This window comes from Phyllobates terribilis, unplaced genomic scaffold (genome assembly GCF_046119375.1).
Source record: "Phyllobates terribilis strain yellow unplaced genomic scaffold, ASM4611937v1 Scaffold_9__5_contigs__length_417890890, whole genome shotgun sequence".
NCBI lineage: Eukaryota > Metazoa > Chordata > Amphibia > Anura > Dendrobatidae > Phyllobates > Phyllobates terribilis.
This window is the reverse complement of record NW_027362769.1, coordinates 197323978-197345809: the sequence shown is the minus strand read 5'-3', so window position 1 is coordinate 197345809 and position 21832 is coordinate 197323978. Positions and strand designations below refer to the sequence as shown.

Below are 21832 nucleotides of genomic sequence, written 5' to 3'. Positions count from 1 at the left end.
CCTCCACACACAGTATGATGTCCTCACAGTACATTCCCCCACACACAGTATGATGTCCTCACAGTACATTCCTCCCACACACAGTATAATGTCCCCACAGTACATTCCTCCACACACAGTATGATGTCCTCACAGTACATTCCCTCCACACACAGTATGATGTCCCCACAGTACATTCCCCCACACACACAGTATGATGTCCTCACAGTACATTCCCCACACACAGTATGATGTCCTCACAGTACATTCCTCCCATACACAGTATGATGTCCCCACAGTACATTCCCCCCACACACAGTATGATGTCCTCACAGTACATTCCCCACACACAGTATGATGTCCTCACAGTACATTCCTCCACACACAGTATGATGTCCTCACAGTACATTCCTCCCATACACAGTATGATGTCCCCACAGTACATTCCCCCCACACACAGTATGATGTCCTCACAGTACATTCCCCACACACAGTATGATGTCCTCACAGTACATTCCTCCACACACAGTATGATGTCCTCACAGTACATTCCACCACACACAGTATGATGTCCTCACAGTACATTCCTCCCATACACAGTATGATGTCCCCACAGTACATTCCCCCACACACACAGTATGATGTCCTCACAGTACATTCCCCACACACAGTATGATGTCCTCACAGTACATTCCTCCACACACAGTATGATGTCCTCACAGTACATTCCACCACACACAGTATGATGTCCCCACAATACATTCCCCCACACACAGTATGATGTCCTCACAGTACATTCCCCCACACACAGTATGATATCTCCACAGTACATTCCCCACACACACAGTATGATGTCTCCACAGTACATTCCCCCACACACAGTATGATGTCTCCACAGTACATTCCCTCCACACACACAGTATGATGTCCTCACAGTACATTCCCCACACACAGTATGATGTCCCCACAGTACATTCCTCCACACACAGTATGATGTCTCCACAGTACATTCCTCCACACACAGTATGATGTCTCCACAGTACATTCCCTCCACACACAGTATGATGTCCCCACAGTACATTCCCCACACACAGTATGATGTCCCCACAGTACATTCCCTCCACACCCAGTATGATGTCCCCACAGTACATTCCCCACACACAGTATGATGTCCTCACAGTACATTCCCCACACACAGTATGATGTCCTCACAGTACATTCCTCCACACACAGTATGATGTCTCCACAGTACATTCCTCCACACACAGTATGATGTCTCCACAGTACATTCCCTCCACACACAGTATGATGTCTCCACAGTACATTCCCTCCACACACAGTATGATGTCCCCACAGTACATTCCTCCACACACAGTATGATGTCCCCACAGTACATTCCTCCACACACAGTATGATGTCCCCACTGTACATTCCCCACACACAGTATGATGTCCCCACAGTAAATTCCCCACACACAGTATGATGTCCCCACAGTACATTCTCCCCAAATACAGTGTGATGTCTGTACAGTACATTCCCCCACACACAGTATGATGTCCCCACAGTACATTCTCCCCAAATACAGTGTGATGTCTCCACAGTACATTCCCTCCACACACAGTATGATGTCTCCACAGTACATTCCCTCCACACACAGTATGATGTCCTCACAGTACATTCCTCACACACACAGTATGATGTCCCCACTGTACATTCCCCACACACAGTATGATGTCCTCACAGTACATTCCCCACACACAGTATGATGTCCTCACAGTACATTCCCCCACACACAGTATGATGTCCCCACAGTACATTCCTCCACACACAGTATGATGTCTCCACAGTACATTCCCTCCACACACAGTATGATGTCCCCACAGTACATTCCTCCACACACAGTATGATGTCCCCACAGTACATTCCTCCACACACAGTATGATGTCCCCACAGTACATTCCCCCACACACAGTATGATGTCCTCACAGTACATTCCCCACACACAGTATGATGTCCCCACAGTACATTCCCCACACACAGTATGATATCCCCACAGTACATTCCCCACACACAGTATGATGTCCCCACAGTACATTCCCTCCACACACAGTATGATGTCCCCACAGTACATTCCCCCCACATAGTATGATGTCCCCACAGTACAATCCCCACACACAGTATGATGTCCCCACAGTACATTCCCCACACACAGTATGATGTCCCCACAGTACATTCCCTCCACACACAGTATGATGTCCCCACAGTACATTCCCCACACACAGTATGATGTCCCCACAATACATTCCCCCACACACAGTATGATGTCCCCACAGTACATTCCCTCCACACACAGTATGTTGTCCCCACAGTACATTCCCCCACACACAGTATGATGTCCCCACAGTACATTCCCTCCACACACAGTATGATGTCCCCACAGTACATTCCCCACACACAGTATGATGTCCCCACAATACATTCCCCCACACACAGTATGATGTCTCCACAGTACATTCCCTCCACACACAGTATGATGTCCCCACAATACATTCCCCCACACACAGTATGATGTCCCCACAGTACATTCCCCCACACACAGTATGATGTCCCCACAGTACATTCCCTCCACACACAGTATGATGTCCCCACAGTACATTCCCCACACACAGTATGATGTCCCCACAGTACATTCCCCACACACAGTATGATGTCCCCACAGTACATTCCCCCACACACAGTATGATGTCCCCACAGTACATTCCTCCACACACAGTATGATGTCCCCACAATACATCCCCCCACACACAGTATGATGTCCTCACAGTACATTCCCTCCACACACAGTATGATGTCCTCACAGTACATTCCTCCACACACAGTAAGATGTCCCCACAGTACATTCCCTTCACACACAGTATGATGTCCTCACAGTACATTCCCCCACACACAGTATGATGTCCCCACAGTACATTCCTCCACACACAGTATGATGTCCTCACAGTACATTCCCTCCACACACAGTATGATGTCCCCACAGTACATTCCCCCACACACAGTATGATGTCCTCACAGTACATTCCCCCACACACAGTATGATGTCCCCACAGTACATTCCCTCCACACACAGTATGATGTCCCCACAGTACATTCCCCACACACAGTATGATGTCCCCACAGTACATTCCCCACACACAGTATGATGTCCCCACAATACATCCCCCCACACACAGTATGATGTCCTCACAGTACATTCCCTCCACACACAGTATGATGTCCTCACAGTACATTCCCTCCACACACAGTATGATGTCCCAACAGTACATTCCCTTCACACACAGTATGATGTCCTCACAGTACATTCCCCGACACACAGTATGATGTCCCCACAGTACATTCCCTCCACACACAGTATGTTGTCCCCACAGTACATTCCCCCACACACAGTATGATGTCCCCACAGTACATTCCCTCCACACACAGTATGATGTCCCCACAGTACATTCCCCACACACAGTATGATGTCCCCACAATACATTCCCCCACACACAGTATGATGTCTCCACAGTACATTCCCTCCACACACAGTATGATGTCCCCACAGTACATTCCCCACACACAGTATGATGTCCCCACAATACATTCCCCCACACACAGTATGATGTCTCCACAGTACATTCCCTCCACACACAGTATGATGTCCCCACAGTACATTCCCTCCACACACAGTATGATGTCCCCACAGTACATTCCCCACACATAGTATGATGTCCCCACAATACATTCCCCCACACACAGTATGATGTCTCCACAGTACATTCCCTCCACACACAGTATGATGTCCTCACAGTACATTCCCTCCACACACAGTATGATGTCCCCACAGTACATTCCCTTCACACACAGTATGATGTCCCCACAATACATTCCCCCACACACAGTATGATGTCCCCACAGTACATTCCCTCCACACACAGTATGTTGTCCCCACAGTACATTCCCCCACACACAGTATGATGTCCCCACAGTACATTCCCTCCACACACAGTATGATGTCCCCACAGTACATTCCCCACACACAGTATGATGTCCCCACAATACATTCCCCCACACACAGTATGATGTCTCCACAGTACATTCCCTCCACACACAGTATGATGTCCCCACAATACATTCCCCCACACACAGTATGATGTCCCCACAGTACATTCCCCCACACACAGTATGATGTCCCCACAGTACATTCCCTCCACACACAGTATGATGTCCCCACAGTACATTCCCCACACACAGTATGATGTCCCCACAGTACATTCCCTCCACACACAGTATGTTGTCCCCACAGTACATTCCCCCACACACAGTATGATGTCCCCACAGTACATTCCCTCCACACACAGTATGATGTCCCCACAGTACATTCCCCACACACAGTATGATGTCCCCACAATACATTCCCCCACACACAGTATGTTGTCTCCACAGTACATTCCCTCCACACACAGTATGATGTCCCCACAATACATTCCCCCACACACAGTATGTTGTCCCCACAGTACATTCCCCCACACACAGTATGATGTCCCCACAGTACATTCCCTCCACACACAGTATGATGTCCCCACAGTACATTCCCCACACACAGTATGATGTCCCCACAGTACATTCCCCACACACAGTATGATGTCCCCACAGTACATTCCCCCACACACAGTATGATGTCCCCACAGTACATTCCTCCACACACAGTATGATGTCCCCACAATACATCCCCCCACACACAGTATGATGTCCTCACAGTACATTCCCTCCACACACAGTATGATGTCCCCACAGTACATTCCCTTCACACACAGTATGATGTCCTCACAGTACATTCCCCCACACACAGTATGATGTCCCCACAGTACATTCCCCCACACACAGTATGATGTCCCCACAGTACATTCCCTCCACACACAGTATGATGTCCCCACAGTACATTCCCCACACACAGTATGATGTCCCCACAGTACATTCCTCCACACACAGTATGATGTCCCCACAATACATCCCCCCACACACAGTATGATGTCCTCACAGTACATTCCCTCCACACACAGTATGATGTCCTCACAGTACATTCCTCCACACACAGTAAGATGTCCCCACAGTACATTCCCTTCACACACAGTATGATGTCCTCACAGTACATTCCCCCACACACAGTATGATGTCCCCACAGTACATTCCTCCACACACAGTATGATGTCCTCACAGTACATTCCCTCCACACACAGTATGATGTCCCCACAGTACATTCCCCCACACACAGTATGATGTCCTCACAGTACATTCCCCCACACACAGTATGATGTCCCCACAGTACATTCCCTCCACACACAGTATGATGTCCCCACAGTACATTCCCCACACACAGTATGATGTCCCCACAGTACATTCCCCACACACAGTATGATGTCCCCACAGTACATTCCCCCACACACAGTATGATGTCCCCACAGTACATTCCTCCACACACAGTATGATGTCCCCACAATACATCCCCCCACACACAGTATGATGTCCTCACAGTACATTCCCTCCACACACAGTATGATGTCCTCACAGTACATTCCCTCCACACACAGTATGATGTCCCAACAGTACATTCCCTTCACACACAGTATGATGTCTCCACAGTACATTCCTCCACACACAGTATGATGTCCCCACAGTACATTCCCTCCACACACAGTATGTTGTCCCCACAGTACATTCCCCCACACACAGTATGATGTCCCCACAGTACATTCCCTCCACACACAGTATGATGTCCCCACAGTACATTCCCCACACACAGTATGATGTCCCCACAATACATTCCCCCACACACAGTATGATGTCTCCACAGTACATTCCCTCCACACACAGTATGATGTCCCCACAGTACATTCCCCACACACAGTATGATGTCCCCACAATACATTCCCCCACACACAGTATGATGTCTCCACAGTACATTCCCTCCACACACAGTATGATGTCCCCACAGTACATTCCCTCCACACACAGTATGATGTCCCCACAGTACATTCCCCACACATAGTATGATGTCCCCACAATACATTCCCCCACACACAGTATGATGTCTCCACAGTACATTCCCTCCACACACAGTATGATGTCCTCACAGTACATTCCCTCCACACACAGTATGATGTCCCAACAGTACATTCCCTTCACACACAGTATGATGTCCTCACAGTACATTCCCCCACACACAGTATGATGTCCCCACAGTACATTCCCTCCACACACAGTATGTTGTCCCCACAGTACATTCCCCCACACACAGTATGATGTCCCCACAGTACATTCCCTCCACACACAGTATGATGTCCCCACAGTACATTCCCCACACACAGTATGATGTCCCCACAATACATTCCCCCACACACAGTATGATGTCTCCACAGTACATTCCCTCCACACACAGTATGATGTCCCCACAGTACATTCCCCACACACAGTATGATGTCCCCACAATACATTCCCCCACACACAGTATGATGTCTCCACAGTACATTCCCTCCACACACAGTATGATGTCCCCACAGTACATTCCCTCCACACACAGTATGATGTCCCCACAGTACATTCCCCACACATAGTATGATGTCCCCACAATACATTCCCCCACACACAGTATGATGTCTCCACAGTACATTCCCTCCACACACAGTATGATGTCCTCACAGTACATTCCCTCCACACACAGTATGATGTCCCCACAGTACATTCCCTTCACACACAGTATGATGTCCCCACAATACATTCCCCCACACACAGTATGATGTCCCCACAGTACATTCCCTCCACACACAGTATGTTGTCCCCACAGTACATTCCCCCACACACAGTATGATGTCCCCACAGTACATTCCCTCCACACACAGTATGAAGTCCCCACAGTACATTCCCCACACACAGTATGATGTCCCCACAATACATTCCCCCACACACAGTATGATGTCTCCACAGTACATTCCCTCCACACACAGTATGATGTCCCCACAATACATTCCCCCACACACAGTATGATGTCCCCACAGTACATTCCCCCACACACAGTATGATGTCCCCACAGTACATTCCCTCCACACACAGTATGATGTCCCCACAGTACATTCCCCACACACAGTATGATGTCCCCACAGTACATTCCCTCCACACACAGTATGTTGTCCCCACAGTACATTCCCCCACACACAGTATGATGTCCCCACAGTACATTCCCTCCACACACAGTATGATGTCCCCACAGTACATTCCCCACACACAGTATGATGTCCCCACAATACATTCCCCCACACACAGTATGTTGTCTCCACAGTACATTCCCTCCACACACAGTATGATGTCCCCACAATACATTCCCCCACACACAGTATGTTGTCCCCACAGTACATTCCCCCACACACAGTATGATGTCCCCACAGTACATTCCCTCCACACACAGTATGATGTCCCCACAGTACATTCCCCACACACAGTATGATGTCCCCACAGTACATTCCCCACACACAGTATGATGTCCCCACAGTACATTCCCCCACACACAGTATGATGTCCCCACAGTACATTCCTCCACACACAGTATGATGTCCCCACAATACATCCCCCCACACACAGTATGATGTCCTCACAGTACATTCCCTCCACACACAGTATGATGTCCCCACAGTACATTCCCTTCACACACAGTATGATGTCCTCACAGTACATTCCCCCACACACAGTATGATGTCCCCACAGTACATTCCCCCACACACAGTATGATGTCCCCACAGTACATTCCCTCCACACACAGTATGATGTCCCCACAGTACATTCCCCACACACAGTATGATGTCCCCACAGTACATTCCCTCCACACACAGTATGTTGTCCCCACAGTACATTCCCCCACACACAGTATGATGTCCCCACAGTACATTCCCTCCACACACAGTATGATGTCCCCACAGTACATTCCCCACACACAGTATGATGTCCCCACAATACATTCCCCCACACACAGTATGATGTCTCCACAGTACATTCCCTCCACACACAGTATGATGTCCCCACAATACATTCCCCCACACACAGTATGATGTCCCCACAGTACATTCCCCCACACACAGTATGATGTCCCCACAGTACATTCCCTCCACACACAGTATGATGTCCCCACAGTACATTCCCTCCACACACAGTATGATGTCCCCACAATACATTCCCCCACACACAGTATGATGTCCTCACAGTACATTCCTCCACACACAGTATGATGTCCCCACAGTACATTCCCCACACACAGTATGATGTCCCCACAGTACATTCCCCACACACAGTATGATGTCCCCACAGTACATTCCCCCACACACAGTATGATGTCCCCACAGTACATTCCTCCACACACAGTATGATGTCCCCACAATACATCCCCCCACACACAGTATGATGTCCTCACAGTACATTCCCTCCACACACAGTATGATGTCCCCACAGTACATTCCTCCACACACAGTATGATGTCCCCACAGTACATTCCCTTCACACACAGTATGATGTCCTCACAGTACATTCCCTCCACACACAGTATGATGTCCCCACAGTACATTCCCTTCACACACAGTATGATGTCCTCACAGTACATTCCCCCACACACAGTATGATGTCCCCACAGTACATTCCCTCCACACACAGTATGTTGTCCCCACAGTACATTCCCCCACACACAGTATGATGTCCCCACAGTACATTCCCTCCACACACAGTATGATGTCCCCACAGTACATTCCCCACACACAGTATGATGTCCCCACAATACATTCCCCCACACACAGTATGATGTCTCCACAGTACATTCCCTCCACACACAGTATGATGTCCCCACAGTACATTCCCCACACACAGTATGATGTCCCCACAATACATTCCCCCACACACAGTATGATGTCTCCACAGTACATTCCCTCCACACACAGTATGATGTCCCCACAGTACATTCCCCACACACAGTATGATGTCCCCACAATACATTCCCCCACACACAGTATGATGTCTCCACAGTACATTCCCTCCACACACAGTATGATGTCCTCACAGTACATTCCCTCCACACACAGTATGATGTCCCCACAGTACATTCCCTTCACACACAGTATGATGTCCCCACAATACATTCCCCCACACACAGTATGATGTCCCCACAGTACATTCCCTCCACACACAGTATGTTGTCCCCACAGTACATTCCCCCACACACAGTATGATGTCCCCACAGTACATTCCCTCCACACACAGTATGATGTCCCCATAGTACATTCCCCACACACAGTATGATGTCCCCACAATACATTCCCCCACACACAGTATGATGTCTCCACAGTACATTCCCTCCACACACAGTATGATGTCCCCACAATACATTCCCCCACACACAGTATGATGTCCCCACAGTACATTCCCCCACACACAGTATGATGTCCCCACAGTACATTCCCTCCACACACAGTATGATGTCCCCACAGTACATTCCCCACACACAGTATGATGTCCCCACAGTACATTCCCCCACACACAGTATGATGTCCCCACAGTACATTCCTCCACACACAGTATGATGTCCCCACAATACATCCCCCCACACACAGTATGATGTCCCCACAGTACATTCCCCCACACACAGTATGATGTCCCCACAGTACATTCCCTCCACACACAGTATGATGTCCCCACAGTACATTCCCCACACACAGTATGATGTCCCCACAGTACATTCCCCACACACAGTATGATGTCCCCACAGTACATTCCCCCACACACAGTATGATGTCCCCACAGTACATTCCCTCCACACACAGTATGATGTCCTCACAGTACATTCCTCCACACACAGTATGATGTCCCCACAGTACATTCCCTTCACACACAGTATGATGTCCTCACAGTACATTCCTCCACACACAGTATGATGTCCTCACAGTACATTCCCTTCACACACAGTATGATGTCCTCACAGTACATTCCCCCACACACAGTATGATGTCCCCACAGTACATTCTCCCCACATACAGTATGATGTCTCCACAGTACATTCCCTCCACACACAGTATGATGTCCCCACAGTACATTCTCCCCACATACAGTATGATGTCTGTACAGTACATTCCCCAACACATAGTATGATGTCCTCACAGTACATTCCCCCACACACAGTATGATGTCCCCACTGTACATTCCCCACACACAGTATGATGTCCTCACAGTACATTCCTCCACACACAGTATGATGTCCCCACAGTACATTCCTCCACACACAGTATGATGTCTCCACAGTACATTCCCTCCTCACACAGTATGATGTCTCCACAGTACATTCCTCCACACACAGTATGATGTCTCCACAGTACATTCCCTCCTCACACAGTATGATGTCCCCACAGTACATTCCTCCACACACAGTATGATGTCCCCACAGTACATTCCCCCACACACAGTATGATGTCCTCACAGTACATTCCCCACACACAGTATGATGTCCCCACAGTACATTCCCCACACACAGTATGATGTCCCCACAGTACATTCCCCACACACAGTATGATGTCCCCACAGTACATTCCCTCGACACACAGTATGATGTCCCCACAGTACATTCCCCACACATAGTATGATGTCCCCACAGTACATTCTCTCCACACACAGTATGATGTCCCCACAGTACATTCCCCACACACAGTATGATGTCCCCACAATACATTCCCCCACACACAGTATGATGTCCCCACAGTACATTCCCTCCACACACAGTATGTTGTCCCCACAGTACATTCCCCCACACACAGTATGATGTCCCCACAGTACATTCCCTCCACACACAGTATGATGTCCCCACAGTACATTCCCCACACACAGTATGATGTCCCCACAATACATTCCCCCACACACAGTATGATGTCTCCACAGTACATTCCCTCCACACACAGTATGATGTCCCCACAATACATTCCCCCACACACAGTATGATGTCCCCACAGTACACCCCCCACACACACTATGATGCCCCCACAGTACATCCCCCACACACACAGTATGATGCCCCCACAGTACATTCCCCCACAAACAGTATGATGTCTCCACAGTACATTCCCCCCACACACAGTATGATGTCCCCACAGTACATTCCCCCACACAGTATGATGTCTCCACAGTACATTCCCCCCACACACAGTATGATGTCCCCACAGTACATTCCTCCACACACAGTATGATGTCCCCACAGTACATCCCCCCACACACAGTATGATGTCCCCACAGTACACCCCCCACACACACTATGATGCCCCCACAGTACATCCCCCACACACACAGTATGATGTCCCCACAGTACATCCCCCCACATACAGTATGATGTCCCCACAGTACACCCCCCACACACAGTATGATGTCCCCACAGTACATTCCCCCACACACAGTTTGATGTCCCCACAGTACATCCCCCCACACACAGTATGATGTCCCCACAGTACATTCCCCCACACACAGTATGATGTCCCCACAGTACATTCCCCACACACACAGTATGATGTCCCCACAGTACATTCCTCCACACACAGTATGATGTCCTCACAGTACATTCCTCCACACACAGTATGATGTCCCCACAGTACATTCCCTCCACACACAGTATGATGTCCCCACAGTACATTCCCTCCACACACAGTATGATGTCCCCACAGTACATTCCCTCCACACACAGTATGATGTCCCCACAGTACATTCCTCCACACACAGTATGATGTCCTCACAGTACATTCCTCCACACACAGTATGATGTCCCCACAGTACATTCCCCACACACAGTATGATGTCCCCACAGTACATCCCCCCACACACAGTATGATGTCCCCACAGTACATCCCCCCACACACAGTATGATGTCCCCACAGTACATTCCCCCACACACAGTATGATGTCCCCACAGTACATTCCCCACACACACAGTATGATGTCCCCACAGTACATTCCTCCACACACAGTATGATGTCCCCACAGTACATTCCTCCACACACAGTATGATGTCCTCACAGTACATTCCTCCACACACAGTATGATGTCCTCACAGTACATTCCCTCTACACACAGTATGATGTCTCCACAGTACATTCCCTCCACACACAGTATGATGTCCCCACAGTACATTCCTCCACACACAGTATGATGTCCTCACAGTACATTCCCTCCACACACAGTATGATGTCTCCACAGTACATTCCTCCACACACAGTATGATGTCCTCACAGTACATTCCCCCACACACAGTATGATGTCTCCACAGTACATTCTCCACACACAGTATGATGTCCCCACAGTACATTCCCCACACACAGTATGATGTCCTCACAGTACATTCCCCACACACAGTATGATGTCCTCACAGTACATTCCCTCCACACACAGTATGATGTCCTCACAGTACATTCCCCCACACACAGTATGATGTCCCCACAGTACATTCCTCCACACACAGTATGATGTCCTCACAGTACATTCCCTCCACACACAGTATGATGTCCCCACAGTACATTCCTCCACACACAGTATGATGTCCTCACAGTACATTCCTCCACACACAGTATGATGTCCCCACAGTACATTCCCCACACACAGTATGATGTCCCCACAGTACATTCCCCACACACACAGTATGATGTCCCCACAGTACATTCCTCCACACACAGTATGATGTCCTCACAGTACATTCCCCCCACACACAGTATGATGCCCCCACAGTACATTCCCCCACACACAGTATGATGTCCCCACAGTACATTCCCCACACACAGTATGATGTCCCCACAGTACATTCCCCACACACAGTATGATGTCCTCACAGTACATTCCCCCACACACAGTATGATGTCCCCACAGTACATTCCCCCACACACAGTATGATGTCCTCACAGTACATTCCCCCACACACAGTATGATGTCCTCACAGTACATTCCCCCCACATACAGTATGATGTCTCCACAGTACATTCCCCCACACACAGTATGATGTCCTCACAGTACATTCCCCCCACATACAGTATGATGTCTCCACAGTACATTCCCCCACACACAGTATGATGTCCTCACAGTACATTCCCCCCACATACAGTATGATGTCCCCACAGTACATTCCCCCACACACAGTATGATGTCTCCACAGTACATTCCCCACACACACAGTATGATGTCCCCACAGTACATTCCCCCCACACACAGTATGATGTCCCCACAGTACATTCCCCCACACACAGTATGATGTCCTCACAGTACATTCCCCCACACACAGTATGATGTCCCCACAGTACATTCCCCCCACACACAGTATGATGTCCCCACAGTACATTCCCCCCACACACAGTATGATGTCCCCACAGTACATTCCCCCACACACAGTATGATGTCCCCACAGTACATTCCCCCCACACAGTATGATGTCTCCACAGTACATTCCCCCACACATAGTATGATGTCCCCACAGTACATTCCCCCACACAGTATGATGTCTCCACAGTACATTCCCCCCACACACAGTATGATGTCCCCACAGTACATTCCTCCACACACAGTATGATGTCTCCACAGTACATTCCCTCCACACACAGTATGATGTCCTCACAGTACATTCCCCCACACACAGTATGATGTCCTCACAGTACATTCCCCCACACACAGTATGATGTCCCCACAGTACATTCCCCCCACACACAGTATGATGTCCTCACAGTACATTCCCCCCACACACAGTATGATGTCCTCACAGTACATTCCCCCACACACAGTATGATGTCCTCACAGTACATTCCCCCACACACAGTATGATGTCCCCACAGTACATTCCCTCCACACACAGTATGATGTCCTCACAGTACATTCCCCCACACACAGTATGATGTCCTCACAGTACATTCCCTCCACACACAGTATGATGTCCCCACAGTACATTCCCTCCACACACAGTATGATGTCCCCACAGTACATTCCCCACACACAGTATGATGTCTTCACAGTACATTCCCCACACACACAGTATGATGTCCCCACAGTACACCCCCCACACACAGTATGATGTCCTCACAGTACATTCCCCACACACACAGTATGATGTCTCCACAGTACATTCCCCCACACACAGTATGATGTCCCCACAGTACATTCCCCCCACACACAGTATGATGTCCCCACAGTACACCCCCCACACACAGTATGATGTCCTCACAGTACATTCCCCACACACACAGTATGATGTCTCCACAGTACATTCCCCCACACACAGTATGATGTCCCCACAGTACATTCCCCCCACACACAGTATGATGTCCCCACAGTACATTCCCCCACACACAGTATAATGTCCCCACAGTACATTCCCCCCACACACAGTATGATGTCCCCACAGTACACCCCCCACACACAGTATGATGTCTCCACAGTACATTCCCCCACACACAGTATGATGTCCCCACAGTACATTCCCCACACACAGTATGATGTCCTCACAGTACATTCCCCACACACACAGTATGATGTCTCCACAGTACATTCCCCCACACACAGTATGATGTCCCCACAGTACATTCCCCCCACACACAGTATGATGTCCCCACAGTACATTCCCCCCACACACAGTATGATGTCCTCACAGTACATTCCTCCCACACACAGTATGATGTCCCCACAGTACATTCCCCACACACAGTATGATGTCCTCAGAGTACATTCCCCCACACACAGTATGATGTCTCCACAGTACATTCCCCACACACACAGTATGATGTCTCCACAGTACATTCCCCCACACACAATATGATGTCTCCACAGTACATTCCCCCACACACAGTATGATGTCCCCACAGTACATTCCCCCACACACAGTATGATGTCCTCACAGTACATTCCTCCACACACAGTATGATGTCTCCACAGTACATTCCCCACACACACAGTATGATGTCCCCACAGTACATTCCCCCCACACACAGTATGATGTCCCCACAGTACATTCCCCCACACACAGTATGATGTCCTCACACTACATTCCCCCACACACAGTATGATGTCCCCACAGTACATTCCCCCCACACACAGTATGATGTCCCCACAGTACATTCCCCCCACACACAGTATGATGTCCCCACAGTACATTCCCCACACACACAGTATGATGTCCCCACAGTACATTCCCCCCACACAGTATGATGTCTCCACAGTATATTCCCCCACACACAGTATGATGTCCTCACAGTACATTCCCCCACACAGTATGATGTCTCCACAGTACATTCCCCCCACACACAGTATGATGTCCCCACAGTACATTCCTCCACACACAGTATGATGTCCCCACAGTACATCCCCCCACACACAGTATGATGTCCCCACAGTACACCCCCCACACACAGTATGATGTCCCCACAGTACACCCCCCACACACAGTATGATGTCTCCACAGTACATTCCCCCCACACACAGTATGATGTCCCCACAGTACATTCCCCCACACAGTATGATGTCTCCACAGTACATTCCCCCCACACACAGTATGATGTCCCCACAGTACATTCCTCCACACACAGTATGATGTCCCCACAGTACATCCCCCCACACACAGTATGATGTCCCCACAGTACACCCCTCACACACAGTATGATGTCCCCACAGTACATGCCCCACACACACAGTATGATGCCCCCACAGTACATTCCCCCACAAACAGTATGATATGCCCACATTACATCCCCCCACATACAGTATGATGTCCCCACAGTACACCCCCCACACACAGTATGATGTCCCCACAGTACATTCCCCCACACAGTTTGATGTCCCCACAGTACATCCCCCCACACACAGTATGATGTCCCCACAGTACATTCCCCCACACACAGTATGATGTCCCCACAGTACATTCCCCACACACACAGTATGATGTCCCACAGTACATTTCCCCACACACAGTATGATGTCCCCACAGTACATTCCCTCCACACACAGTATGATGTCCTCACAGTACATTCCCCCCACACACAGTATGATGCCCCCACAGTACATTCCCCCACACACAGTATGATGTCCCCACAGTACATTCCCCACACACAGTATGATGTCCCCACAGTACATTCCCCACACACAGTATGATGTCCTCACAGTACATTCCCCCACACACAGTATGATGTCCCCACAGTACATTCCCCACACACAGTATGATGTCCTCACAGTACATTCCCCACACACACAGTATGATGTCCCCACAGTACACCCCCCACACACAGTATGATGTCCTCACAGTACATTCCCCCCACACACAGTATGATGCCCCCACAGTACATTCCCCCACACACAGTATGATGTCCCCACAGTACATTCCCCACACACAGTATGATGTCCCCACAGTACATTCCCCACACACAGTATGATGTCCTCACAGTACATTCCCCACACACAGTATGATGTCCTCACAGTACATTCCCCACACACAGTATGATGTCCTCACAGTACATTCCCCACACACAGTATGATGTCCTCACAGTACATTCCTCCACACACAGTATGATGTCCCCACAGTACATTCCCCACACACAGTATGATGTCCTCACAGTACATTCCCCACACACACAGTATGATGTCCCCACAGTACACCCCCCACACACAGTATGATGTCTCCACAGTACATTCCCCCACACACAGTATGATGTCCCCACAGTACATTCCCCACACACAGTATGATGTCCTCACAGTACATTCCCCACACACACAGTATGATGTCTCCACAGTACATTCCCCCACACACAGTATGATGTCCCCACAGTACACCCCCCACACACAGTATGATGTCCTCACAGTACATTCCCCACACACACAGTATGATGTCTCCACAGTACATTCCCCCACACACAGTATGATGTCCCCACAGTACATTCCCTCCACACACAGTATGATGTCCCCACAGTACATTCCCCCCACACACAGTATGATGTCCCCACAGTACATTCCCCCACACACAGTATAATGTCCCCACAGTACATTCCCCCCACACACAGTATGATGTCCCCACAGTACACCCCCCACACACAGTATGATGTCTCCACAGTACATTCCCCACAAACAGTATGATGTCCTCACAGTACATTCCTCCACACACAGTATGATGTCCCCACTGTACATTCCCCACACACAGTATGATGTCCCCACAGTACATTCCTCCACACACAGTATGATGTCCCCACAGTACATTCCCTCCACACACAGTATGATGTCCCCACTGTACATTCCCCACACACAGTATGATGTCCCCACAGTACATTCCTCCACACACAGTATGATGTCCCCACAGTACATTCCTCCACACACAGTATGATGTCCTCACAGTACATTCCCCCACACACAGTATGATGTCCCCACAGTACATTCCCCCACACACAGTATGATGTCCCCACAGTACATTCCCCCACACACAGTATGATGTCCCCACAGTACATTCCTCCACACACAGTGTGATGTCCCCACAGTACATTCCCCCACACACAGTATGATATCCCCACAGTACATTCCTCCACACACAGTATGATGTCCTCACAGTACATTCCTCCACACACAGTATGATGTCTCCACAGTACATTCCTCCCCACACAGTATGATGTCCCCACAGTACATTCCCTCCACACAGTATGATGTCTCCACAGTACATTCCCTCCACACACAGTATGATGTCCTCACAGTACATTCCTCCACACACAGTATGATGTCCCCACAGTACATTCCTCCACACACAGTGTGATGTCCCCACAGTACATTCCCCCACACACAGTATGATATCCCCACAGTACATTCCTCCACACACAGTATGATGTCCTCACAGTACATTCCTCCACACACAGTATGATATCCCCACAGTACATTCCTCCCCACACAGTATGATGTCCCCACAGTACATTCCCCCACACACAGTATGATATCCCCACAGTACATTCCTCCACACACAGTATGATGTCCCCACAGTACATTCCCCCACACACAGTATGATGTCCCCACAGTACATTCCCCTCCGCACACAGTATGATGTCTCCACAGTACATCCCCCACACACAGTATGATGTCCACACAGTACATTCCCCCCACACACAGTATGATGTCCTCACAGTACATTCCCCCACACACAGTATGATGTCCTCACAGTACATTCCCCCACACACAGTATGATGTCCTCACAGTACATTCCCCCACACACAGTATGATGTCCCCACAGTACATTCCTCCACACACAGTATGATGTCCCCACAGTACATTCCCCCACACACAGTATGATATCCCCACAGTACATTCCTCCACACACAGTATGATGTCCCCACAGTACATTCCCCCACACACAGTATGATGTCCCCACAGTACATTCCCCTCCGCACACAGTATGATGTCTCCACAGTACATCCCCCACACACAGTATGATGTCCTCACAGTACATTCCCCACACACAGTATGATGTCCCCACAGTACATTCCCCCACACACAGTATGATGTCCCCACAGTACATTCCCCTCCACACACAGTATGATGTCTCCACAGTACATCCCCCACACACAGTATGATGTCCCCATAGTACATTCCCCCCACAAACAGTATGATGTGCCCACATTACATCCCCCCACATACAGTATGATGTCGACACAGTAAATCCCCCCCACACACACACAGTATGATGTCCCAGAGTACTCAGTGGTTAGCACTGTACTGTATATAGGGAACACGATGGCTCAGTGGTTAGCACTGTACAGTATATAGGGCAGCAAGGTGGCTCAGTGGTTATCACTGTTGCTTTGCAGCGCTGGGATCCTGGGTTCAAATCCAACCAAGGACAACTGCAAGGAGTTTGTACGTTCTCCCCGTGTCTCATGGGTTTCCTCCAGGTTCTCCGGTTTTCCCCTACACTCCAAAGACTGAGAGGCCCAATGGGGACAGTGATTATGGTGTTTGTACAGCTCTGTTCAAATAAATGATGCTATATAAGTGATTAAAATAAAGTGTATACACACACCCTGCCTGTGTCCTCAGGCTTGCCACAGATTGAATGATGGAGAAAGGACCTCTTGACTTCCAGCTCCACTGTTATATTTACTTATCTATGCCTTGAGGACCTGGATACAGCTAAAGTCAGGACACGCCTGGCCCTCCTGGGACACACCCCTTCCTCTCCTGGAACGTCGGGAAACACCCCTTCCTCTCCTGGAACGTCGGGAAACGCCCCTTCCTCTCCTGGGATGTTGGGACACACCCTTTCCCTCCTGGGACGTCGGGACACACCCTTTCCCTCCTGGGACGTCGGGACACACCCTTTCCCTCCTGGGACGTCGGGACACACCCCTGCCCTCCTGGGAGGTCGAGACACACCCCTGCCCTCCTTTGATGTCGGGACACACCCCTTCCCCCCTGAGACGTCGGGACACACCCCTGCCCTCCTGGGAGGTCGGGACACACTCCTGTCCTCCTGGGACATCGGGACATGCCCCGACATGCCCCCGCCCTCCTGGGACATCGGGACATGCCCCTGCCCTCCTGGGACATCGGGACATGCCCCCGCCCTCCTGGGGCATCGGGACATGCCCCTGCCCTCCTGGGACATCGGGACATGCCCCCGCCCTCCTGGGACATTGGGACATGCCCCCGCCCTCCTGGGACATTGGGACATGCCCCGCCCTCCTGGGGCATCGGGACATGCCCCGCCCCCCTGGGGCATCGGGACATGCCCCGCCCTCCTGGGGCATCGGGACATGCCCCCGCCCTCCTGGGATGTCGGAACACACACCTGTCCTCCTGGGATGTCGAGACATGCCCCCGCCCTACCGGGAACTTCAGGACATGCCCCCACCCTCCTGGGACATTGGGACCTGCCCCCACCCTCCTGGGACATTGGGACCTGCCCCCACCCTCCTGGGACATTGGGACCTGCCCCCACCCTCCTGGGACATTGGGACCTGCCCCCACCCTCCTGGGACATGAAGACATGCCCCTGCCCTCTTGGGACGCTGGGACATGCCCCCGCCCTCCTGGGACATCGGGACCTGCCCCCGCACTCCTGGGACATCAGGACATGCCCCCGCACTCCTGGGACATGAAGACATGCCCCTGCCCTCTTGGGACGCCGGGACATGCCCCTGCCCTCCTGGGACATCGGGACATGCCCCCGCACTCCTGGGACATCAGGACATGCCCCCGCACTCCTGGGACATCAGGACATGCCCCCGCACTCCTGGGACATCAGGACATGCCCCCGCCCTCCTGGGACATCAGGACATGCCCCCGCACTCCTGGGATGTTGGGACAGCCCCGCTGTCAGGACGGTTGGGAAGTATGCTGGCGAGGGGCAGTCGTACCACCACCTGACCCCCTGTGACGGCCAGTCCACCTCAGATCAGCAGTTGGAGGGGCTCTTATGACTTTGGACATGACCATGCTTTTTTTTCCATTCAGGAATTGGGAAGATCCTGTTGGACGACGTGCAGTGCTCCGGTAATGAAGCCAGTCTCCTGGACTGCACAAAGTCAGCCTGGGAAGCGCATAACTGCAGCCACAGTGAGGACGCCGGCGTAGAGTGCGCCTAGAGACTGCGGACCACCTGCAACACCGGCCATAAAGAATTATTCCCACAATCACATTCATTTTCACAAGCACAGAAAATGCCTGAGTATTATTCATATACAGACTGAGCCCAACATCAAGTTTCTTTCTTCTGCCTTCGCCTTTTTCCATCTCCATCTGCCCCCAGGGCATCCAGCCTCATAAATTAATGGGTGGTCCTATTCTTATCTGCTGAAACTACTTTTTCCAGCAGCACTTGCTCCTCCGCGGGGCTGCAGCCCCTCCGTCCTCTTGGGTGACCCTGATACGCTCCACGTCCCTAACTGTTTTACAGTGGATTTGACAATAAATGAATTCACACTAAATGATGAAATCATAGATGCAAGAGAATATATGTGTGAACAAGACCGAAGAAACCATAGAGGAAAGGAAGCGATGCAATAACCCTGCAGTGCACTGAGCCCCCACATCTGGGGAGACCCTGCCGGGACCCCGATGGACACCACATGTTGGGGTTGGACTCCCCTCCTTCGTGTAACGTTTTTCCCTTCTGGCTGAAGCCTTTCTATACAGTGGACCCTGAGGAAGGTCTATGTCCAAGGGGCAGCGATGGACCCCCACGATCTCCCTGGTATCAAAAGGCTTAATTACAGCTGAAAATATTAAAGTCGTAGATTACTGTATTGTGAATGATTAATTCAGGGGTAAAATGTGATTCTCAGTACATAGGGGCATAAAATGAATTCTATACTGTCTGCCCCGGTGCAGGACCCCCCTGACCGATCTTACCTTCCGCCATCTCATCACTACCGGCTGCTGCCCTCCGCCACAATGCAGCTCATCATTACAGGCAGAGCAGCGGTCATACGGACACCGCGACAGAGTGGGGTCCGACGATCGCAGCGCCTCGTGACACATACACCTGCGGTAGGTATTTATAGCGTACCACAGAAAAATCCACAACATGTTAATGGTATAAAGCCACAGTGGAAGGACTTATGGATAATCGTGGAATGGGCATCGCAGAGAAACCGTGGAGAAATACAAGAGAAAATATGCGACATAAAGGCCCACAATGTACTTCAAAGAGTGAAAAATACAATCTTTATTAGTTATAGGTCGATAGAAGATCAATAACGTTACATACGGAGTACAACATACAAATGTTCATGTACAAGATTGAAAAAAAGGGGTATCTCAA

The 21832-nt window shown here is 50.1% G+C and overlaps 1 protein-coding gene across 1 annotated transcript in view; it reads left to right on the top strand.

Annotated features, from left to right (window-relative positions):
• Positions 1 to 21314, top strand: part of LOC141160917 (uncharacterized) — a 339036-nt gene extending 317722 nt beyond the window's left edge. The window contains exon 16 of the mRNA XM_073645721.1: positions 20524 to 21314. Coding sequence (XP_073501822.1) covers positions 20524 to 20654 — 131 coding nt within the window. The 3' untranslated portion in view covers positions 20655 to 21314. The remainder of the gene's footprint in view (positions 1 to 20523) is intronic.
• The last annotated feature ends 518 nt before the right edge of the window (positions 21315 to 21832 follow it).